Source organism: Aplysia californica, unplaced genomic scaffold, assembly GCF_000002075.1.
Source record: "Aplysia californica isolate F4 #8 unplaced genomic scaffold, AplCal3.0 scaffold00004, whole genome shotgun sequence".
NCBI classification, from domain to species: Eukaryota; Metazoa; Mollusca; class Gastropoda; order Aplysiida; family Aplysiidae; genus Aplysia; species Aplysia californica.
The window spans coordinates 3040857-3042265 of NW_004797274.1; the positions used below are offsets into that span (position 1 = coordinate 3040857).

The following is a 1409-nucleotide window of genomic DNA, read 5'->3' on the forward strand; positions in this document are numbered from 1 at the left end:
TTATTATTATTATTATCATCATCATTGTTATTAACTTAATATTATCATGATCATTGTTACTCACGTTGGGGCAGATGAGTGAGGGCCGCAGGGTGAGGTTCCTCGGGAGAGAGGCCTGGGCTCTGTTGTGGCTGAGCGGCTCACAGGGGCGGTCGTGCACGATGTACACGCAGAACTCCTCAAAGTCCTCGTCACTTAGTTGAGTAAAATCCCAGCCGCTCTCCATGACATCTGAGGCAGAAAGGATGAAGCAATTCATTTGAGGCATGATATCGTGGTGAAATTGGGCGCTTGTTGAAATTGTGAAATCGAAGAAAGGGGCATTTTTCTGCCCGTTTGGCGATTTTTTATTGATTTTTTCCCCCTCTTTTTTGTTTTGCTCTACCTCTTTTATTTTGTCTGTTCAAAAACACAATGGTGCGTGGCTTTAACTTAAAGTCGTTGATTTAATGCAGAGAAAGGGAAATATTCAGTTTCTAAGGACTCTCAAACTTTGAAAGTCACCAAAACTCTGGCTGTCATTTTTTCTCTAATTTCAGCTGTGAAACAGTGTACCCCCAACCTCCTTCGATCTGAAATATGTCGACTTCTATTCAAGACGGATTAGTATTTTTTTTTCCATCGAAAGCAAGACAAGTGTTAAAGCTTTAAAATGGTACCAATAACTAACTCCACGTGCCCTAAACATGACGAGCGCTCGATTCCATAGCGTCGTGACACAAATTTATTGTCAATATTGCCTAAGATGGCCATACAGTGTTGAAGAGAAAAGCGAGCGTATTATAGGTAGGTGGTCGTCTTATACCGTGTTGCTATAATGTAAAGAAACGCAAGGGAGGTGATGGTGGGAAGTGGCCGTTTGCACAGGTTATTGTCTTATACAAGTGGTCGTTTGTACAGGTTATTGTCTTTTACAGGTGACCGTTTGTACAGGTGGTTGTCCTATACAAGTGGCCGTTTGTACAGGTGGTTGTCCTATACAAGTGGCCATTTGTACAGGTGGTTGTCTTATAGAAGTGGCCGTTAGAGCGTGTTCGAGTGTATCGCGTCAAGGCACGTCATGCATCATCCCCACGAAAGAATGGAACTCGCGTCTTCTGCGTGCACAAATATTGATATTTTTGCTGATATGGGTTGTAATTGTGAATGTTTAAAGCTGCTATTTGTATCATTTAGGAGGCGGGCTGCCTCGTGTCTGGCTGTCAGGGCCAAGCCAGGCTGAATGGGACGCAACGTAGGTGCTTACTTATGGAAAAACCCGGTGAAAAAAAAAATGATGATGAAACAATCCTTAAAATCCTGAATAACTTGTCTATAGAACGATAGAACGATAAATGTGAAGGACCAAAATATCATAAATTCACCGCCAACAAACGGCTCACCAATCAAAGGGGGGGGGGGGGGGGGGG

The 1409-nt window shown here is 43.2% G+C and overlaps 1 protein-coding gene across 1 annotated transcript in view; it reads right to left on the bottom strand.

Moving 5' to 3' along the window:
• Nucleotides 1-1409, bottom strand: part of LOC101864493 (PR domain zinc finger protein 1) — a gene marked incomplete in the record, with an annotated part of 79123 nt that overhangs the window by 39903 nt on the left and 37811 nt on the right. The window contains 1 exon segment of the mRNA XM_013079958.2: nt 65-231. Coding sequence (XP_012935412.1) covers nt 65-231 — 167 coding nt within the window.